Source organism: Tupaia chinensis, unplaced genomic scaffold (genome assembly GCF_000334495.1).
Source record: "Tupaia chinensis unplaced genomic scaffold, TupChi_1.0 Scaffold000100_1, whole genome shotgun sequence".
Taxonomy (NCBI): domain Eukaryota; kingdom Metazoa; phylum Chordata; class Mammalia; order Scandentia; family Tupaiidae; genus Tupaia; species Tupaia belangeri.
Window position 1 is genome coordinate 2,102,655 of NW_006159564.1, and position 20,421 is coordinate 2,123,075.

Here is a 20,421-nt window from a genome sequence, read left to right on the forward strand (position 1 = left end):
CCAGGCAAAAGGAACAGTATGTGCGAAGACTTGCGGTGGGGGGGGGAGGTTTTTTGTATCCAAGGAACTAAAAACAAGCTACTCTGACTAGAACATAGTGAGCAAAGAGGTTAGTTCCATTGGGTGACACTGGGGAAGAAGGCAGGAACCAGATCTTGTGGCTATTGAACCAAGCAGCCATTAGAGTGTTTCAGTCAGCATGGTGAAAAAACCTGATTGATGTTTTAGAAAGAGCATCTTGGCTGCTCTCGGGAGAATGCATAGCAGAGAGAACAGGAAAACTGGACCAAAGAACAGATGATGATTTAGATAGAGTAGAAATAGAGAGAGCATGGACTTGAGATAGATTTAAAATTCAGAATCAATGTAAGTTTGATGAGTAACTGAAAGTTGACAATGATGGAAACTGAGTCCAAGAATGAGTTCCCAGGTTTCTGACTTAAGTAGCTGGGTTGATAAAGTTTCCATTTATGGAGGTGGAGAGGCTAACAGAAAAGGTAGATTAAGCTGGAGGGAGAGAAGATATGGAGAACAAGAGCTCACTCTTAGATATCTTGTTTGATACACATAGAATATACCCAAGTGTAGATTGTCAAGTAGTTAGATATTGATTCTTGATCTCAGAAGTTTGATTTGCATATAAGGTGTGGAATGTTAATGACATTAATGTAAAAATTAAAACAATGGAAATGCATTAAATTTGTACATTATTTTGGGTAGGATTGACATTTTGATTATATTAATCTTCCCATGCAGGAACATAAGATGTCTTTCCACTTTCTTGTGCCATTTTTAATTTTTTTTTTAAGTTTTAGACAGTTTTCCTTGTAGAGATCTTTGACTTCTAGATATCTTATTTCTTTTGTGGCTACTGGAAATGGAATTGCTTTATTCAGTTCTACTTCAGTCTGTTCACTATTGTTATATAGAAATGTTACAGATTTTTGTATGCTGATTTTACATCCTGCCACTTCACTGTATTCATTTATCATTTCTAGGAGTTCTTTGTGGATTCTTTTTGGTTTTCTAATGTATATAATCATATCATCTGCAAAGAGAGATAATTTCGCTTTTTTTCCTATTTGAATACTTTTTATTTTAGTCGCTTGTCTGATTGCATTGGCTAGGACTTCCAGTACTATATTGAAAAGGAGTGGAGAAAGTGGGCAGCCTTGTCGTGTTCTAGCAATTCCACTCTTGGATATCTACCCAAAGGATAGGAATACACTCAGTCAGAAAAAGGACTTGCACATTCATTTTTATTGTAGCATTATTCACAATCGCTAAGACATGAAACCAACCCAAATGTCCACAAACAAATGAATGGATTGAAAAAGTGTGGCACATATACACTATGGAATACTACTCAGCCATAAAAAACAGCAAGACCGTGGCATTTGATAAAAAATGGTTGAACATGGAAAATTACCGCTAAACGAAGCAAGTCAGACTATGAAAGAGAGACATTGCATGTCTCCACTTAATATATACTGAATATCCACACCATATGGCAGAAACTGAAATACTGGAAAAGATAAAAGCATGGAGAAAAATTGTGGATACGAGAGACAGTGTGGGAGTACAGTAGGAAATGGGGGAGGGTGAGAGGAAGAAATCAAGGGGGGAAAGGCAAAACATTTAAGGGAGGCAAAAATAAAAAATTATCTGTTGATGATAATGTTATGATAATATCTTTAATTGGACTAATATACAGTGTATTCACACTGGGATAATTCATTTTATAAGCTGTAATGATAGACAGTGGTTGAATGCATAAAAATAAATTTAAAAAATAAAATAAATAAATAAAGCAATGGAAATAAATATAAAAAGTTATGCAAAAAATACAGAAAGAAAGAGAATTGAAACCTTTTTGGTTTTTGGTTTGGCAACATAAAGATGTGGCAAGGGGAAGGTTGGTGGCATGGTGATTAAGGTGGCTGGATCTCACATGGCTGACTACATGGTTCAAGTCCCAGATCTGGCAACTTGAAAAACATGCCAGGCATGTGTGCATGTGTGCCCGAAATCCCAACAGGTGGGAGAAATGGAGAAGATGGGATTGTCATGAGACCATGCTCTGCACAGGGTGATTTCTCACCTCCGCCCCACCCCTTTTAGCATGCATCCTGTGGCAATTTTTTCTTTAAAGAAAGGTAAGATGTAGCAAGAATAGATCCTATAGATAAGTAAAAGAACCAGATAGAATAGTTAGAAAAGAGAATAAGAGGTGAGCTAGTAAAAAATCACATGTATGAAAAACCCTTTAAACAGAGAATTATATCGATATCTTTGGAAAAAATGTGGTACTGACTATTAAGAAGTGGAAATTTTCTCTGACACAGTACTTTCTTTTCCTGCAAACATTGGAATTACCTTGACTTAATGAAGAATAAAATACACAAGAATAATCACTGAAATCCACTAAGGAACCACCTTGGCAATATCATTACCTGATTCCACATCAAGGGAGTATTTATCAATGGCCAAGTTCATGGTTTGATAGGCAGTGGTGCAAAAGTCTTCCAGAATCATGTATACTGCATCGTTGACATTAGGAGGGATAGATTTGGTGAACTTCATTCGGCTATTCACCACAATACTGCCATTTCTGAAATTCAGGATTTCTAAGTTCTGGAACCCTGTGAGATTTGACTGGAGATAGGGAACCAGCTACAATATATGAAAAGCAGTAAGTTTATTGACAGGGTTTCACATTTTGTTCAATACATTCCAAAACAAACAACAACAACAAAACAGAAAAACGTGGATAAGCTCTTCCCCTACTCTTTCTAGTTATATTCTGTTTACATTTTTAAATGTTAATTAACAAAAGTATAAATTAGAAATTATTTGTGAATCATGAGATTGTCATAGTGACATTTAAGAACCCCAGGGAATTCAGTTTTAGATATCTAGAGAGTTCATACTCTCTGCTTCATTAAAGGATCACAACAATAAAGGTATCATACGTACCCATAAAATAAAACTGACCTAGTCTCATAACGAAATTGAAATCACTGACATATTCCAATCCCAGAATTCACAAAACATGATCCTCAGTATCCAACCTTTTGCATCATTCTCATCCCACATATGTGTTTTCTGTTTCTTGTATCCATCTGCCATTGTTTTCCTACCAACCCTCAGCCATGACACTATCTGGGGATGATAAGTAAATGTCCACAAAAGATTATTCTTCTTGGCTCAGAGCTTATGTGCTGTGGGGAAGGAGTGGTTCACACATGATTATTTACTAGTGCCACATTTTCATGTTTTGTGCTTACCAATTCTAAGAATCTTTGCTCCAGAGCTTTATACTCCAATGAGTTTTTATTAAACAGATCTTCTGAAAACATCATGTTAGTCACTCGAAGGCTGAAGAAAACTAACAAAGCTCCTGTGGTCTGGGTGTGATTCGAGTCACCTCCTTGTGTGGGCTGAGTCACGATAGTCATCTCTGTGGAGTGAACATTTGTAGACATTTCCACATAACTACCAACCTTGCCATTTTGTTCTTGAATTAGCTCAGGCTGATAGTAATCCGTGCCTACCCGGTCCAGTTCTAATGAAATATCCTGTACACTCATAATTACTTCATCTTCCTGCAGGGTGGAACTTGTGGTTGGAGGCAATTTGGTAGACTCTGTCATGGAATTTTTCAACCAGAGTCTTTCAGTACTTTCTGGTGTACTTGGCAATGTGTTTCTGGACAATATCTCTAAGGAAGAAGTTCCTGCCCAGAATACATCTGATTCTAGTGACACAGTCCTCAAAGTTTGAGCTTCTGGCTTTATCATTGAAACTTTGTTGTCAAGCCACTCATGGTTGGATGACCCCGAAGTTTGTTCTATGTCCTCCTTGAGAAAAATGTCTACTTTATCTGGTTTATCAATAGAATCAGAGATTGCAATAGATGCCGGTGGAAGAGGTGCTTTGGTAACTGAGTGATAATCAATGTCAGGTACCTCTGATATATGCTTGGAGAGAATTAGAGGTACAGACGGAGTTGTGGTCTCTACAAAGATAGGCACAGTAGGTCCATCAAAGGGCTCTTCCTCTACAAAATTTGTGGAACTATCATCATGCCCGTATTTTGAGAACTCAGTAATTTGTTCTGTGGGACCCATTTTGTCATCGTTAATTAGTTTCTCATCTGCACTCTCATGCAGTAAAAGTGAATCCTCATCTTCAAGCTGTGACTTGGACAATGATTCAGTGTTCTTTTCTAATGAAGTCTCACTCCATGGCCAAGTAATTAAATCTACCTTTTGTCCAGAACCTGAACCTGAACCTGAACCTGAACCACTTTCAAATACGAACTCTTTTTCCATGGATGTGTCTGGCAGCAAATAGTTCGATTCTAATTGACCTTTGACTTTGGAGGTCAAGCCCAAAGGTATGGTTATTTCTTTAACAAGAAGATGTAATGGTTCAGAGGAGGTCACATATGGTGAGAATGCTGAAGACACGTCAGAGTCTTTCATTGGTGGTATTATTTCTTTTGGCACAGTTTGAGTAAATAAACTTGAAGGCAATGAATCAATAGAAAGAAAATCTTCTGACTCTTCAATGTCAGTCAATCCTAAAAAATAAAGTTTGCAAATAATTAATCTATAGATTTGCCAAAACATATTTCTAGTTCTCTGATAAAACTAGTTACCTGTTTTCCCCATTAACAGGGAAGTTGCTGACTTCTACTTTGCTATATCACAAACAAGAAAATCCAAAAATATGTCTATAATGTGGGACAGTCATCCATGAATATACCCCATTCCCTGAGGATGACAAGACCTTGACTATCAAAACCATTCATCTTTAAACACTGGATTTTTGTATTCCCTAAAGTTAAAGAACTGCTGGTAGCCATATTGATAACAAAGATTAAATCTAGTGGAAATTTTCTAGGAAATTTTGTTTCTCTTTGAATTCCCATACTTCCTGTCATGTTTATTGCCCATCATCCTTCAGAGTAACCCAGTGTTCAAAACCCTGGACTCTTCATATTTTTGTTTCTCTTCTTCTTTTCCATGTATTCTCCATCCCTATGTCACATCGATCAATTTTTCCTTTCCTCCACAACTTATATAAGAGCATCTGCTTTGTTTTCACTTCTTAATTTTTGCTGTGGCTACCCAGGTTCAGGGTCTCTCCTTCTTAATACAATTGCCTGATAAAGTATTTGAACTTGGGCCCCTCAATTAATCCTATAAAAAGTTACTAGAATAATCTTTTTTGATGCTATTTAACACTCCAATATTCAAGTAAATAAAATAATTTTTAATGTAATTTAATTAAATGATATACTCTTCACTATAAACTTCAAAATATATATTATCCCTACCCCAGTTCCCAAAGTCCTTTTCTTCTTATTTACTTTTTTTGGACTCTTCATTCTAACCAACTAAATATCATTGTTTCTTCTTTCCTTCTAATGAATACTACCATGCTTTTCTCCTAATCATAGTCTCTTTCTTCTTCAAAACACTTGTCATCTGACATAATAAAATATAAAAAGTAAGTGAGTTGAGTTCCTCACCATCTTCCAATACTTGAGATCCGGAAGTCATTTCCTCAGAAGCCACAGTCTGAAGCACTGCTGAGGTGACAGCATGAAGAGTCGAGTTGCTAACTTCTAAAATCTTCGGAGAAGAATTGAGGGCCACCTTCAAGGGAAAGGCTAATTTGGGTGTAGACCCCAAATCACCCAAAAGGGTTTCTGACCAAATTTTGCTGCCAGTGGTTGAGGAAGGGCCAGAGTTGAAATCAAGGAGTGAGACGCTGCCTGTGGTGGACTCATCTGCTGAGGGCCATTCAACCTGAAGGGTGTTATCCTGGGGAGGGAAAAAAAGGTAAGTCATATCACAGATAAAAGAAACACACAAAAAATGTTTTAAATACCACCTGTTTACCCACATTCTCAGATTTTCTAGGAACAAGAAAGCAATATAATAGTGGGGGTGGGAGGACATTTCTAAATCAAACAGATCTATAGTTGAATTCCAATTTAACCACTTTCTAGTTGGAAAATCAAGAGAAAAAAAACATAAAATACTCAAAACTCACCTGTAAAGTGGTAATAGATAATATATTTAAAAGACCCCAAATGAAGTGAATTTTAAATGTTTATTGCCAGAGGATATGTGCACTTGCCAAAGAGACAGGAAAAACCAAGGGTAGAGGAGGAAGACCCCCAATGGGGCTTGGTCATGCCACAATCACTTCTCCATTTCTTCAACCCATCAGAATTTTGGGCATATTTTTCTGGTTGCAGAGACTGGATCTCACATTGTAGTTCACCATGTGGGACCCAGCTCCCTTAAACACTGGGCTATGGGGCTGGCCCAAAAAAAGCTAATTTGTGTAGGAAAATATTGTTTCTCTTGGTTTAGATGTTTTGTTTCTCTCTGTCTTATCCATTTAAATGACTTTACATACAGAAAAGTTACTAATACTTGTCATTTGTTGGCAAAGACCCAAGCACATTGCTCACAGCAGAAAATAACAAGTAGAACTTTCATCCACCATTCTGCAAGATATTTAATTAATTAAGGGTCTCCATTTTTATCAGAATTGTTGCCACATCAAAATGTAGTCTGGTAATGAGCAACCATGCCTATCAAATGGCATCACATTTACAAAATGCAAATGATTTTCTCTTTCTAAAAGAGACTTTTTACTAGTGTGGTATTAATCTTATCTTAAAATTTAGCTTTAGGCAATCTATGAAAAACCTACAGCTAATATTATACTGAATGGGGAAAAGCTGAAAGCTTTTCCTCTGAAAACAGGTACTAGGCAAGGCTGCCCACTTTCTCCACTGCTCTTTAATATAGTACTGGAAGTCTTAGCTATTGCAATCAGAGAAGAGAACAGTATTAAAGGCATTCAAATAGGCAAAGAAGAGTTGAAAATATCTTTATTTGCAGATGACATGATGGTATACTTAGAAGACCCAAAGGTATCCATGAAAAAACTGCTTGAAGTAATAAGTGAATACAGTAAGGTGGCAGGATACAAAATCAATATCCAAAAATCTATAGCATTTCTATTTATGAACAACAAGTTGAATGAAGCAGAGCTGAAGAAAGGAATCCCTTTCACCGTAGCCACAAGATGTATAAGATATCTAGGGATAAACCTAACTAAGAAAGTCAAAGACCTTTATAAAGAAAACTACGAGAATCTTAAAAAAGACATTGAAAGTGACATAAAAAAGTGGAAGGACATCCCATGCTCCTGGATTGGTAGAATTAACATAATCAAAATGGCAATTCTACCCAAATTAATCTACATGTTTAATGCAATTCCAATCAAAATACCAGAGATATTCTTCAGAGATCTAGAAAAGACAATTATAGAATTTGTCTGGAACCATAAAAGACCTCGTATTGCAAAAGCAATCCTGCGTAAGAAGAATGGAGTAGGAGGCATATCACTCCCTGATCCCAAGATATACTATAAAGCTGTGGTCATCAAAACAGCATGGTATTGGCATAAAAACAGACATGTGGACCAATGGAAGAGAATAGAGACCCCAGAAATAACTCCCAAAGCTTATAGCCAACTGATCTTTGACAAAGGATATCAGTCAATCCATTGGGAAAAGGAAAACCTCTTTAGTAAATGGTGCTGGAAAAACTGGGTATCCACCTGCAGAAAGATGAAACTGAACCCCCATCTTTCACCATTAACAACAGTCAACTCAAAATGGATCAAAGATCTGAACCTAAGACCTCAGACAATAAAACTACTTGTGGAAAATGCTGGGGAAACTCTGGGAGACATTGGAGTAGGCAAAGACTTCTTAAATAAGACTCCCAAAGCACAGGCAATAATCCCTAAAATAGACAAGTGGGACTATATTAGACTAAGAAGTTTCTGCACAGCAAAGGACACAGTAACAAGTGTGAACCGACAACCCTCAGAATGGGAAAATATTTTTGTTAAATATGCCTCAGACAAGGGACTGATAACGAGAATACATAGGGAACTCAAGTGCCTTATGCGAAAAAAAATGATTAACCCGATTAAAAGATGGGAAAGTGAGCTGAACAAAAGTCTCTCTAAGGAAGACATACGAACAGCCAAAAAGCATATGAGGAAATGCTCGACATCCCTCATCATAAGGGAAATGCAGATAAAAACCACAATGAGATACCACCTAACCCCTGTCAGAATGGCAAAGATTAAGAATATAAAAAGTGATAAGTGTTGGCGGGGATGTGGTGAAAAGGGAACCCTCCTACACTGTTGGTGGGAATGTAAACTAGTTCAACCACTGTGGAGAACAATATGGAGGTTCCTCAAAGATCTACAAATAGAACTACCATTTGATCCAGCAATCCCACTTCTGGGTATTTACCCAAAAGACAGGAGAACGCTCAGTCAGAAAAGTGCTTGCACATCCATGTTTATTGCAGCATTATTCACAATTGCCAAGACATGGAACCAACCTAAATGTCCACAAACCGATGAATGGATTGGAAAAGTGTGGTATATATACTCTATGGAATACTACTCAGTCATAAAAAATAACAAGACCCTGGAATTTGATAGAAAATGGTCAGATATGGAGGATCTATTGCTGAGTGAAGTAAGCCAGGCTATGAAAGAAAGATATTGTATGTATCCACTCAATATATACCGACTATCCGCACTCTATAATAGAGAGCAAAAATTCGGAGGACATAAACACAGTGAAGGTACTTAATGAGAATAGGACAGTGTGGAATGGGGTAAGTGAAGAGAAGAGGATAGAGAAAGATAGCAAGTGAACAATAGAGAGACAGGACGTTAGTGAGAAACAGATAGGGCTTATTAACTGTTGATGATGACATGTATAGTATTCTCAACTGGATTGGTCTGAGAAGTATTTCATGATGGGCAAAGTATTTTTACAAGCAAAACGAGAAATAGCAATTGACTGTTTTATAAAAATAATTAGAATAATAAAAATAATGATTGGGGAAAACAGAAAAGATATGGAATGTTGAAGTGGGGAGATTAATGTCTCTGTACTGACTGACATGCATGGCATTCCCTTTTGAAAAAACAATGTAATACACTGTAAAGTTATATGTAATCCAATGTAATATAAAGAAGATTATGATGATAATAAAAATTTAAAAAAAAAAATTTAGCTTTAGGAATAGAAAAGTAGACAAAAACACAGTCCTTAATCATGCTAGTTACTTAATCTTAATAAGAATAGGCTATGTAAAAATGTTTAATAATGATGCTAATATCTGGTTATTGGAAAAATCATGACATATCTTTCCGTATTTCTATGCAAAAATGCATCATGACTTTTCTGATGACCCAGTTTATAAAAATGACCATGGCATTTGGCAGGAGTTTTTATATTTGAATCTATGCTGGGTTATAAATAACAACAAAAAGTCCCATACACATAAAAGCAACTCATAAAATATTTCTTGAGTATATGAAAACTGAAAAAGAAAAATAGAAAACAACAATCACACTCAACTCTAAGTAGGTATTAGAATGTAAATAATTAGAATTATTGTTTAAAATACCAATACCCCACACTCCCAAGATTCTAAATTAATTGGCCTTGGAAAGGGACCTACTGGTACTTTTAAAAGTTCCCAGTAAGGGACAGAATCTTATCACATTCTGGGTATACTTTTTCAACCTGAGTTTCTATCAATAATATACTTGTTTCATTGCTATTTTGTTGTAGTTCTTATCACCTAGAACCTTTAAGAAAACTCCCATGCTTATAAATCTAACAAAAGACTAAAACTCATGGAATAACTGAAAGCAAAGTGAAGCCCATAAAAACTAGAATACAAAATTCTGAATCTAGTACCTTTCCTCTCTTCCAGGAGAGTCCTATCAGTGGTAGTGAATGTTCACTGAATACTCTCAAGTCTATATGGTTTTTGAACAAAAGTACCTATTCTTAAGGTAGCTAGAGTTCACTCTACAGCCATGTAGAACTCACTGACCTATGGAGGGAGTCAACCTGATACATGGCCTATTTGTCTCTTACTCTCTGTGTACACACCTGTTTTAATTTCACATCAGGGGTCTGTGTGAGATCAAGGGTCTGTGTGAGGAAGTTTTGAACTGCACACCCTCCAAATCACAGAGGAGAGACTGAAAGGCAAGAAATAACCACATCCTAATTTATCCCTCTTTGTAGTGACAAATGTGCAGGAAAGATAATAGCAGGTCGTCATTGGCTATGTTGCCCTCAGTTTCATCTACTTTTTTTTTTTTTTGAGAGGTTTTCGCTATAGGGCGCATGCACTCGCCAGAAAGACAGAGAGAGACAGAGAGACAGAAAGCGAGAAATCAGCCCCCCCAGGGGGTATGGTCACGCTGCAATCCCTTCTCCTCCATTCTCCTCTTGGGATCTTGGGCACGCATGCACACGCGCCTGGCATGAGTTCAACCCACCAGGTCCGAGACTCGAACCACAGTCGACTACATGGGAGTCCAGCGACATAGCCATTACACTAACTGCTGGTCCCTCATCTACTATGTTTAAACTAAAAGCATTCTGTCACATAAACTGGTTCTCTTTCACGAGATTCAGTTACACTGTCACTTCCTGATTTGTCCGTGCTGTTTTAGTTGGGCCCTGTGTTAACTGGTCTGCCATGCTGCTACTTTGTACTTGACACCACCAGCCAGATCCTTCTTTTGGCTGTGCTCTACACTAGGACGCAGCCCCTGTGAACTGCCATCACCTTGCTCCCTTGCTGGGTGTCTTCTGTTTGAGTTTGGCCAATGACAAGCACAAGCACAAGCAAAAGGTCAAAGGACAGGAGGGGCAAGAAGTCAGGGATATTTCTTTCCTGCTTCCTCCAAGCCCCAATACTCTATGTCTGGCAGTAGCATAATTACAACTCCAGCTCTCTGGGCTCTGGTAACAGCATTTCCTTAGAATTGCTTCTCTCTGTTGTTAGCCCCTGCATATCTCAACATTCTTTCTTTGCTCATCAAACCCCATCCACACCTCCTTCAATAGATCCATCTAGGTGATTTTGCTATTATTGAAACCCTGGATGAGACATGTTATATATTGGGTTGTCGGGAAAGTTATGATGCAATTTTGTATAGAAAAACATGTCATGACTTTCCTGACAACCTAATAAATGTACCATTATTTTGTAGTATAGTACATTTTAAAATCCATAAAAGGGGCCAGACAGTACCACAGCAGTAAAGGGCCTGAGTTCATGTCCTGGGACCTCCCTGAGTATAATGGGCACATACATGGGTACCCATGATCCCGCCCAAATAAGAGTAGGGGTGGATCATGGAGTGAAGACCCTGTTGGGGGGTGCTTTCCCTCTGACTCTCTATATCTATCTTTCTCAAGGAATAAATAAATAAACTTTTAGAAAATCCATAAAAGTTTAATCATTCCTGCCAAAAAGCTTATTAGATAATTCATAATAAAACACAAACAGCCAGTAAATAAAGAGCGAGAGTCAATTAAAACAGCATAAACCAAAAATGATATCATTCTGGTTAAATGTAATTTCAAATAAAGAATCCGGAGACCAGCCAGGGGCATGGTGGTTAAGGCAGCAAGTGGATCCCACATGGCCGACTATGCAGATTGAGTCCCAGGCTTGGAAGACACACTGGGGGTGTGTGTGTGTGTGTGTGTGTGTGTGTGTGTGTGTGTGTATTCCCAAAATCCCAAGATGAGGATGGAGGAGAAGGAATTAGAGTGTGCCAATCTCCCTGGGGGATACTTTCTCACTTTCCCTTTCTCTCTCCCTCTGTCTGTCTCTCTCAAGCAAGCACAAGTGCCCAGTAGCAAGTTTTTGTAAATTAAAAAATAAAGAATCTAAAAAGGAAAGATGGTAGAGATTGAAAGTGGTGGTACAAGGTTAATAAATATTAGTAAATTCCTTTGGCAATGTAGTTTTAGTCCAAAAAAGAAATAGAAGCAAGATACACATGGGTGTTAGACTGGAATCTAATAACCTAATAACCCGAGTCTACTGAAGAAGAGAAAAAGTGACATATATCTGAAGAAAGAGTAGGCTTAATGCCATGTTCAAATGGCTAGTGCAACTGCAAAAGATAAGATAAGAAATTGCCCCTTGGGAAAGCCCCCATCAGAAGTACACCTGAGGGTACTAATTCCTGGTCCATGAATCAGGCCAAAAACATGATCTAATCAAGGAAACTATATTTTTCAAGTAAATTTCAGTATCGGGAGAACATGCAATCTCTAGGAACAGAGTTAAACTCACTTAACTTATGCAGTGGAGGCAGCTTGCCATTGCGACCTGTATGTAGAGTGCTCTCACATAACTTGGCACCAAAGAGTCACACCAAGTTGCCTTCTAAGTCTGCCTATAAAGTCCAAGTTATGCTGAGTCCTCAAGAATGGACCAGATGGATAAAGTGAGAGTTCAATTCCAGATAAATGAAAAGACCACAAACTGAAGCCCATAATGTGAAAGAAAGAACAAGAGTGAGAATACCAGCTCTTGTCTTGATGAAGGCACAGGTGCTTTATGGGCCATCGTTTGGTGTATAAAAACCCTGTGTTGGAAAGGTAGGCTGAGCAGGCACATGAGTATGAACATAACAGAAGTATGAATTGTTAGGACTAGGAAGCTCAAGAATCATGTTATCCAAACATGCCTAATAAAGATAAGGAACTGAAATGCCCAAAGGTTAAAGGAGCTGGGCTGGGCCCACCTCAGTTTCAAATGGATTCTACCTTCGCTAGATGTTGAGCCAGAAGAGAGCCTCAGGCACTTCTCGTTTGTCACATTTTAGGTGTTTGATATGTCCCTCACCTCAGTTTGGAATGCCCCTTGTCTCAGTTCACTCCTGTCTCAAAGCCATCTCCCTTGGAATTTATTTTTTAAAACTACATTTGAAATTTGCAAGAATGGAAATACACCTAATTTCAGCTGGAAACATGGGCAGCTTTAACACATCTCTAGAAGTGGTTTTAGATCATTACTAGGACAAAATGTGAGTTCTATGATGTGTTATCATCATAACTACTTTTTTGAGTAATAGAATTTGATATTGAGTAAATGGCCTTCTTGCTTTCCCCTATATACCTGTATGGTTTTACATACTAAAAAAAGAAAGATGAAAGGAAGAGACAAACAGCTTCCACATTCCATATAGTCAGCACTTATTTATTACATTTTTTAAAGCTCATTTATTTCTTCCATGAGCAAGAGAGAGAGAATGACAGAGACCGAGGGCATCCCACCAAAGTCATAACTCCACGATCTTCCCCCCAGTTTCAGCCAGACCTAGATCATGACATGATCAGCCCCATTACCTAAGGAGGTTCCCAGATATGAACCTGGAACTTTCCTATGTGGCTCAGCCTCGCTATTGCTGTATTTTACTGCATTCGGCCCTTCCTACAGCAGACATTTAACTATTAGAAAGTGGGGACCAGCAGTTGGTGTAATGGCTATGTCACTGGACTCCCATGTAGTCGACTGCGGTTCAAGTCCCAGACCCAGTGGCTTAAACTCACGCCAGGCACATGTGCATGCGTGCCCAAGATCCAGAGAGGAAAATAGAGGAGAAGGGATTACAGCATGGCCATCCCCCTTGGGGGATGATTTCTTGCTTTTTGTCTCTCTGTCTCTCTGTGTTACCTGGTGAGTGCATGGGCCTTACAGTAAAAATCTCTCCAAAATTTTCAAAAAAAAAAAAAAAAAGTGGCCTCCTGCTCTCCCTGACCTCTGTGTTCCCCTGGGTCTTATAGTTCTGTAGACTATGCTAACCCACATGAGCAGGGACTACCAAGTCTGCTGGTTTAGTTTCTACTACGGGAATCCTTTTACCACCTGGGTACATACGCTCATTGCAGAGACTTTGAGTGAAGAGCATGTTGGAGTGGGAAAAGCACTGGCACTGAGGAATCTTGAGACTCGGATTCTAGTTCTGGAGTTTTCTTCTATTTTTTTCTCTTTCTAATTTCAGAATCCATATGCATCTGAGGTAGACCCAGCACTGCTCCTTTAACCAGAACGCTTCTGCCTGCCCCAAACCTTTCCTTCTGGTCCAACACTTAGCAAAGCTAGATGGGCTTAGGGGGAGTCTCTGTCTTCTTTCTGTCTCTGTCTTTCTTTCTCCCTCTCCCTTTCTTTTTTTTTTCTTTTAAAAAAAATCCCCTTTTCATTGTTTTGCCTTTTTTTTTGTCTTTTCCCCTTTTTTTCCTTTTCCTTTACCTGACTGTCTCACCTTGCTTCTTAGCTTCAACATATTGAGTGTCTAGGCAGGTCTAGGTGTACAGCAGCAAAACAGCTGAATACTTTTAGGGTCATAGAAAACCTTAACTCCCACTGAACTGCTACAGAAAGGGAGAAACTCATATTCCTAAATCTGAATTCAAATCTCTTTTTGTGGATACCATGTTGCAAAACACAGTGGTGGAAAAGAAAGTGGCATAGAAGTACCTCACAGTAAAGTGAAGCATAGGAGCTTACAGTTGCAGAAACCTCTAACAAATTAGCCAAATGTGAATATACCACTAAATGACTAAAAATCAGAGAAGAGAGACTGCAAAGTGGGCAGCTGAGAAAAATACGGAACTGCAGTGAGTGCAGCTCATCTCCTCCGGTGGTACAAGGTTAATAAATATTAGTAAATTCCTTTGGCAATGTAGTTTTAGTCCAAAAAAGAAATAGAAGCAAGATACACATGGGTGTTAGACTGGAATCTAATAACCTAATAACCCGAGTCTACTGAAGAAGAGAAAAAGTGACATATATCTGAAGAAAGAGTAGGCTTAATGCCATGCTCAAATGGCTAGTGCAACTGCAAAAGATAAGATAAGAAATTGCCCCTTGGGAAAGCCCCCATCAGAAGTACACCTGAGGGTACTAATTCCTGGTCCATGAATCAGGCCAAAAACATGATCTAATCAAGGAAACTATATTTTTCAAGTAAATTTCAGTATCGGGAGAACATGCAATCTCTAGGAACAGAGTTAAACTCACTTAACTTATGCAGTGGAGGCAGCTTGCCATTGCGACCTGTATGTAGAGTGCTCTCACATAACTTGGCACCAAAGAGTCACACCAAGTTGCCTTCTAAGTCTGCCTATAAAGTCCAAGTTATGCTGAGTCCTCAAGAATGGACCAGATGGAAAAAGTGAGAGTTCAATTCCAGACAAATGAAAAGACCACAAACTGAAGCCCATAATGTGAAAGAAAGAACAAGAGTGAGAATACCAGCTCTTGTCTTGATGAAGGCACAGGTGCTTTATGGGCCATCGTTTGGTGTATAAAAACCCTGTGTTGGAAAGGTAGGCTGAGCAGGCACATGAGTATGAACATAACAGAAGTATGAATTGTTAGGACTAGGAAGCTCAAGAATCATGTTATCCAAACATGCCTAATAAAGATAAGGAACTGAAATGCCCAAAGGTTAAAGGAGCTGGGCTGGGCCCACCTCAGTTTCAAATGGATTCTACCTTCGCTAGATGTTGAGCCAGAAGAGAGCCTCAGGCACTTCTCGTTTGTCACATTTTAGGTGTTTGATATGTCCCTCACCTCAGTTTGGAATGCCCCTTGTCTCAGTTCACTCCTGTCTCAAAGCCATCTCCCTTGGAATTTATTTTTTAAAACTACATTTGAAATTTGCAAGAATGGAAATACACCTAATTTCAGCTGGAAACATGGGCAGCTTTAACACATCTCTAGAAGTGGTTTTAGATCATTACTAGGACAAAATGTGAGTTCTATGATGTGTTATCATCATAACTACTTTTTTGAGTAATAGAATTTGATATTGAGTAAATGGCCTTCTTGCTTTCCCCTATATACCTGTATGGTTTTACATACTAAAAAAAGAAAGATGAAAGGAAGAGACAAACAGCTTCCACATTCCATATAGTCAGCACTTATTTATTACATTTTTTAAAGCTCATTTATTTCTTCCATGAGCAAGAGAGAGAGAATGACAGAGACCGAGGGCATCCCACCAAAGTCATAACTCCACGATCTTCCCCCCAGTTTCAGCCAGACCTAGATCATGACATGATCAGCCCCATTACCTAAGGAGGTTCCCAGATATGAACCTGGAACTTTCCTATGTGGCTCAGCCTCGCTATTGCTGTATTTTACTGCATTCGGCCCTTCCTACAGCAGACATTTAACTATTAGAAAGTGGGGACCAGCAGTTGGTGTAATGGCTATGTCACTGGACTCCCATGTAGTCGACTGCGGTTCAAGTCCCAGACCCAGTGGCTTAAACTCACGCCAGGCACATGTGCATGCGTGCCCAAGATCCAGAGAGGAAAATAGAGGAGAAGGGATTACAGCATGGCCATCCCCCTTGGGGGATGATTTCTTGCTTTTTGTCTCTCTGTCTCTCTGTGTTACCTGGTGAGTGCATGGGCCTTACAGTAAAAATCTCTCCAAAATTTTCAAAAAAAAAAAAAAAAAGTGGCCTCCTGCTCTCCCTGACCTCTGTGTTCCCCTGGGTCTTATAGTTCTGTAGACTATGCTAACCCACATGAGCAGGGACTACCAAGTCTGCTGGTTTAGTTTCTACTACGGGAATCCTTTTACCACCTGGGTACATACGCTCATTGCAGAGACTTTGAGTGAAGAGCATGTTGGAGTGGGAAAAGCACTGGCACTGAGGAATCTTGAGACTCGGATTCTAGTTCTGGAGTTTTCTTCTATTTTTTTCTCTTTCTAATTTCAGAATCCATATGCATCTGAGGTAGACCCAGCACTGCTCCTTTAACCAGAAAGCTTCTGCCTGCCCCAAACCTTTCCTTCTGGTCCAACACTTAGCAAAGCTAGATGGGCTTAGGGGGAGTCTCTGTCTTCTTTCTGTCTCTGTCTTTCTTTCTCCCTCTCCCTTTCTTTTTTTTTTCTTTTAAAAAAAATCCCCTTTTCATTGTTTTGCCTTTTTTTTTTGTCTTTTCCCCTTTTTTTCCTTTTCCTTTACCTGACTGTCTCACCTTGCTTCTTAGCTTCAACATATTGAGTGTCTAGGCAGGTCTAGGTGTACAGCAGCAAAACAGCTGAATACTTTTAGGGTCATAGAAAACCTTAACTCCCACTGAACTGCTACAGAAAGGGAGAAACTCATATTCCTAAATCTGAATTCAAATCTCTTTTTGTGGATACCATGTTGCAAAACACAGTGGTGGAAAAGAAAGTGGCATAGAAGTACCTCACAGTAAAGTGAAGCATAGGAGCTTACAGTTGCAGAAACCTCTAACAAATTAGCCAAATGTGAATATACCACTAAATGACTAAAAATCAGAGAAGAGAGACTGCAAAGTGGGCAGCTGAGAAAAATACGGAACTGCAGTGAGTGCAGCTCATCTCCTCCCAAACACCTCTGAATTTTTAGTTGAAACTCCACAGCTCAACCCAAGTGTACCTATCCCCTATAAACTGTGACGCCTTTGTAATATACAGTTCAGTTGACAAAAGTGCAGGTTACTTGGTGAGAATCAGGAGAACAGAACTGCAGAAATATTCCAGGTCATCCCCTCCTACATGCCTCTAACACTCATCCATCAGATGACTAGAAACCACCATAGAGCCACAAGAAATATGGGAAACCAAGAAAATATCTCTCACCCAAAAGGAATGAACAACCCTTCATCATCCACAGACAGCACAGTGTAACTCCTGGAAATGTCAGATAAAGAATTTAGAATATTTATAACAACAAAGCTAACAGAGATGCAGGAGAAAAGAGAAAATGAGTTCCAGGAGGTGAGGAAGTCCTTGAATGATCTGAAAGAGGAAATACACACCATAAAAAAGAATCAAATGGAACTGTTAGAGATGAAAGCTGTAATACAGGTAATCAAAACCTCCAAAAGCAGATGAGATCATGCAGAAGATCAAATCTCAGATGTAGAAGATAGAACCTCTGACCTAGAAAAATTCACCAAAAAGACTGAGAAAGTAACCCAAAAAAAATGAGAATAATATACGAGTAATACTAAATACAATTAGATGCCCTAATATCCAGATAATCGGCTCCCCAGAAGGTGAAGAAAATAATAAGGGCATTGATAATCTACTCCATGAAGTCCTGGAAGAAAACTTTCCAAACCTAGAGAGGCATTCAAATATCTAGACTCAAGAAATACATAGAATCCCACATAGAATCAATCCAAAAAGATATTCTTCAAGGCACATCATAGCCAGATTGACCAAAGTCACAGACAGAAACAAGATACTAAAATTGCCAAGAGAGAAATGTCAAGTTACTTTCAAAGGATATCCCATTAGGCTAATATTGGCCTCTCATCAGACACAATGCGAGCAAAAGAATGGGAAAATATATTCAAAGAATTGAATGGAAAAAATTTCAACCAAGAATGCTATATCCAGCAAGATTATCCTTCATGTGGTAAGAGAAGACAAGAACATTCTCAGATAAACAAAACGTGAAAGAATCTACCAACAACAGATCAGCTCTACTAGAAGTTCTGAAAGGAGTGCTATAGCAGGAAAACTAAAGACAGACAGACAGAAACAACAGAGTCAAAAAAAAATGACCAAGAAAAAGGCCAACTTAATGGTAGAGACAAGTTTGGAAATAATAATAACGTTGAATGTTAACTTCCAGAATTTTAATGGAAAGATTAGACCACAGTAACACTGTAAATTCAACAAAGGAGAGATTACATAAGATTGAACTGGTGACTTAGAATTCTATGACTTTTGTCTAAAACATGACTGATTTTCTTCTATGCTTTGTCTTCCAGATTTAAGGATTTGATTGTTTTTTGTTTTGTTTTGTTTTGTTTGTGGTTGATAGGTTCAGCAATTTGTTTTAAAATTTTTTTAATTGAAACAGAAACTAGGGACCAGCAGTTAGTGTAATGGCTATGTGGCTGGACTCCCATGTAGTCGACCGCAGTTCGAGTCCCGGACCCGGTGGTTTAAACTCACACAGGGCATGTATGCGTGCGTGCCCAGGATCCCGAGAGGAGAATGGAGGAGAAGGAATTGTGGCATGGGCATCCCCCCTGGGGGGTGATTTCTCGCTTGGCTGTCCAGCACACTTTCCCTATAGCAAAAACCTCTCCAAAAAAAAAAAAAAGAAAGAAAAGAAAAGAAAAGAAGAAAAGAAAAGAAAGAAACAGAAACTATTCCCCCTTCCTGACCCTTTGCAGTTGGAAAATATTTGTGAGCATTCTTATTTTGTGGCAGAATGGTTATTGCATAAATTCAATAATACAAGAGTATCTGTTGCCTTGCATCAGAAATTGAATTATTATGGGGCTTTGTGCAAATAACAGACCAAATTGAGATTAACCTAATTATTTTTGCAAATAGGTTAGTTAATACCTCTCTTTACTGAAAGGAGGAATGGAGAGAGAAAAAAATATATTTCAGAAGAAAATTACAGTGCACTTGTCACTAGATTCTAGCTTTGTCCAATATTTTTGGTTTAAGATCTTCTGTGAATCAATAAAATGTGAAAAAATAGTATGGAAAGGAGGGAGGGGAAAGAGGAAGGAAAAAACAAGTAAAAGTATGCTTAATTGACCAAAAAGTGAGAAGCTATTGCTGATGATAAAGTATATAGTACTATCTTTGTCTTGACTGACACGCGTGGTATTTGTACTAGAAAAAGAAATGTGCGCTGTAAAGACATGTGATTAAATGTAGATAAACAAAAATAAATTTTTAAAAAAAGTGACTGAGAGACTGGGTCTGAACCAGTTGGAACCAAGATGGCACCTGGAACCACTGCTGCCTAACCTTCAGACTCACTATACCCTTACTGTACTGTATCACTCACAATGGTTCAAGGAAAACCATTGTCTCTTTCCCAGAAAAGTCATGATTAAACTGCCCTTACTTTGGCATTAGGCCAAGTCACATAAGCGAGACACCCATTGAAGTGCAGAGCTGCCCTGCCTATGGGGTAGCCCTTCTGTCTTTCCTTTCAAGTAACTCTTCTCCCCTTCCTCTTGGAGAAAGAAATTATACTGTTCACCCATATCCTCCTGTGGGGCTGTTCCACCTGTGGAGGAGTTATCTCTGCTCACTTTCCTTAATAAATCTGCTCTCACTCTCCCTCAGTGACTCACTCTGGACTTCTTTCCTGTGAGAAGCGAGAGACCCTCACAACGTGGGTAGAAAACTCCACAGGTTAAGTCTCCCTGGCAACAGCTTTAGTCCTTCAACTCATGCTTATGAAATTGAGTGTTCTCCAAGCCTAAGACCTAATGCACATTAATAAAGCAACCAAATCCTCAACGAAAAAATCCTCAAGCAAAATATATTATTTCAGTATATCTATAAGCTAAATGCCTTTTCATTTCACAAAAATGAAAAGTAAAACACATAATATCTTTAATAAAAGCCAAGTCATAGATAGGCCACGTAATCTTGAATTTTCAAGAAAAGTAGACCATTCATTTTAAATAAATGCCCCTAAAAAAATGGC

At 38.6% G+C, this 20,421-nt stretch overlaps 1 protein-coding gene across 1 annotated transcript in view; it reads right to left on the minus strand.

The window, feature by feature from the left end:
• IMPG2 (interphotoreceptor matrix proteoglycan 2) overlaps positions 1–20,421 on the minus strand; it is a 128,443-nt gene that overhangs the window by 20,150 nt on the left and 87,872 nt on the right. Inside the window, exons 12-14 of the mRNA XM_027769966.1 lie at positions 5,540–5,834; positions 3,288–4,585; positions 2,454–2,673 (exon numbers count right to left, since the gene is read on the minus strand). Of these exons, the coding sequence (XP_027625767.1) occupies positions 2,454–2,673; positions 3,288–4,585; positions 5,540–5,834 (1,813 nt within the window). The remainder of the gene's footprint in view (positions 1–2,453; positions 2,674–3,287; positions 4,586–5,539; positions 5,835–20,421) is intronic.